Raw genomic sequence first — 3,147 nt, 5'->3', positions numbered from 1 at the left:
GGTTGAGGTCGTTTCATCCGTACCTGGAGAAGTAGTAGCGGTCGATGACGTCTTGTTCTTCTTGCGCCACACCTTCTTGGTCTTCTTTGGTGGCGTAGGCGGCGCAGGAACAGGATCCTTTGATTTACCCTTCTTCATAGACCTTTTTGAGTTCGCTGGATCTTCTTTCATAAGTGTCTTCATAAAAGGTATAAGACTATCTTTCTGAGAGGGTGTCACTTCGACTTCTTTGATTTTCTAAGGATTTGGCCCAAATTTGACCCGGATCATCAAGCATTGCTCTTTCTTAGGTCGGAAGTCAAATTTCTCCTCTTTACCATTGATATGGAGTCGAATTTCTCCGGCCCGAACATCAATATGTGCATCTGCTGTATTGAGGAACGACCGTCCTAGAATGAGAGTAGTCTCCTTCTGATTATCGATATCAAGTACCACAAAATCGACTGGGACAAAACAGTCCCGTACTCTCACGGGGACATCCTCAGCAATTCCTTCTGGGTGCCGTACTGAGGAGTCAGCCAATTGCAACTGCATGGGTGTCGGTGTCAACTCTGTGTAGTTGAGTTGGTCGAAGACCGCCTTCGGCATCACACTAACACTGGCTCCCAAATCACATAAGGCTTTGTCGAAGTTCTGTGCCCCTATCGAACATCTGATAGTTGGGAATCCTGGATCTTTCTTCTTCTCGGGCAATTGTTGAAGTATAGCTGCACTGCATGCCTCAGTGAGCTTGATTACTTCGGTATTTGGCAGTGGTCGCTTGTTGTTGATTATGTCCTTGATATAATGAGCATAGGTCAGAACCTTCATCGCATCCATCAAGGGTACATTGATGTTCACTTGTTGTATTATCTCAACAAAGTGGCTGAATTGCTCATCTGTACTTGGCTTCCTTGCCCTCATAGGGAACGGCAATACTTGGGTATCATAAAATTCATGCGGAGCCGTCTTCCCTTCATGAACCTTCTTGGGTTCCTCCTCCCGAGGTGGTTCTTCTGCCACCGGGCTTGCTTTCTTCCTGTTAACATGGTTAGGATAAGGCGGGTCTTGAGTAGTTTTACCTCCTTGTGTGGTTATTGCCTTAACATTCTCCAAAGCAGGGGGCATGGTAGCAGCCACTTGAGCTAGTTGAGTCTCAATCATCTTGTTGAAACTAAACTGATTCTTGATGGCAGTGGAAAATCCATCCATCTTGGCATGGATGGTCTCCATAGATTTGTCCATAGCAGCCAACTTCTTCTGAAGAGACTCACTGATCTTCGCTTGGCCGTAGACAAGATCTCTCAAGGTAGGCTGGTTAGGACCGAAAGAATTCGAATTCCCATTACCTCCTTGGTAATATGGGTGTGGTTGATTCCACCCTTGACCTCTTTGTGGACGAAACCCATTGCTGCCATTGAGGAATAGAGCTTCTTCTTGGGTTTCTGGGCAATTGTCGCCCGACTGTCCAACATTCCCACAAACCTCGCACGTCATGCGAGTTTCCAAGGCTTGAAGTTTTTGCATCTGAGCCTTATCTTGGGAATAATCCTCAAATTTCTTGAGGAGGAGATCAATCTTCGTAACGAGCATGTCGGCCTCCTTGACGGAGTGCATACCTCGCTAGCGCGGTTGGAGGTGATCATGCTCCAACCTTGGTTGGAAACCATCTTCTCGATCAATGATGTAGCTCTTTCAATGGTCAGCGAGAAGAAAGCTCCACCTGCAGCGGCATCCACATCATCACAGGATGACTGTGTCAACCCATTGTAGAAGTTCTGTAGAATGAGCCAATTATCCATTCCATGGTGCGGACACACCAGAATATACTCCTCAAGCCTCTCCCAAGCTTTCGGAATTGACTCATTTGATGCCTACTGGAAGTTCGAAATTTGACCACAAAGAGCATTGGTTTTGCCCGTCGGGAAGAACTTCGAGAGGAATGCCTTGGCACATTTGTCCCATGTATCCATAGCAGCCTTGTTAGCGTAAAACCATTACTTCGCTCTCCCCGAGAGAGAAAATGGAAATAGACGGAGCCGGATTGCATCTTGCGATACACCCGTGATAACAAAAGTACTGCAGAGCTCCAGGAACTACTGGAGATGAGCACTGGCATCCTCATTGGCCCTGCCACAAAATGGGCTAGCTTGCACCATCATAATGAGACCCGTCTTGATCTCAAAATTTTCTCCTCTGGTGTTAACCTCGGGTCCGATCGGGACCTGGCTAGCAGGCGGAGCAGAGTAATCACGGAGTGTCTTCTAGGCCATAGCTCTAGGTGCTAATGACGATGCGATGACTGGATCAACTGCCGAGAGTGATCTCCGAGGCGATACGAGACGAGCTCGCGACCTCCTCAAAAGTGACTCTGGATCGGAATGAAAGTTTTGCGGCAAGTCGAAACCGGTCATACACTACCCTATTTTCATATCAATGAAGACAAGAAAACAAAGCCAAATTAGCCTGTTTAGCAAGCGAAAACCAATTTCGATTTTGTTCACAACTCTGTCTATATATTTCACTCTGTGGCTTCCCCAGCAATGGCGCCAAAAATGCTTGTTGGCGCCTACCAACGTCACCTAGCGATGATGCCCACAGACGCCAATTTGGGATGGCAGTATTTCATGAACCACGAATAGATCCGCAAGCACACGGAATACTGCTGTAGCATTTTACCCGGGAGCATACCGGGGTGTCATTTATATTTCTGTAGGGAAGGTGATGAGTGAGAGAATATATAGATCAGTTGGTGAGCTCTATCTAGATTGGATATTCTCATGCATAAACAGGGGTAAGATAATAACATGGTAGGAGGTAGTGTGACAAACACACACAAACTACTCTCTTGGATAAAAGAATAAACGTTACTTTAGGCCAGGAGCAAGGTAAAAGTCAGAGCTCGAGTCAGCTGTGCTAGGCCAGCTATATCTACACTTTCTCATTAGTTAGCTCGTCAGAGATTAAACTACACAACATGGAGATCGCTTTCGAATTAACAGGAGGAGCCCATACACCCCGACGACTTTATGTACCTCCTACCCCCCATACCGAACGTGGAGGATTACTAAAAGGCACGGACAGGGCTGTCACCACCTGCCGGCTACCTCTACAAACTGTGGGTATAGTTGACATCCAGCAACTCTTAGCTAATCTAGACACCATATC

General features: G+C 46.7%; 1 protein-coding gene across 1 annotated transcript; it reads right to left on the bottom strand.

Annotated features, from left to right (window-relative positions):
* Window positions 1-237: 237 nt before the first annotated feature.
* On the bottom strand, window positions 238-1,191 carry LOC120653568. Its single transcript, XM_039931287.1, has one exon. The coding sequence runs from the start codon at window positions 1,189-1,191 to the stop codon at window positions 238-240; it is 954 nt and encodes a 317-aa protein (XP_039787221.1).
* Between the last annotated feature and the right edge of the window lie 1,956 nt (window positions 1,192-3,147).

This window comes from Panicum virgatum, chromosome 1K (genome assembly GCF_016808335.1).
Source record: "Panicum virgatum strain AP13 chromosome 1K, P.virgatum_v5, whole genome shotgun sequence".
In the NCBI taxonomy this organism is placed as follows: domain Eukaryota; kingdom Viridiplantae; phylum Streptophyta; class Magnoliopsida; order Poales; family Poaceae; genus Panicum; species Panicum virgatum.
The sequence above is the reverse complement of the archived record's forward strand: the minus strand, read 5'-3'. Positions and strand labels throughout refer to the sequence as shown.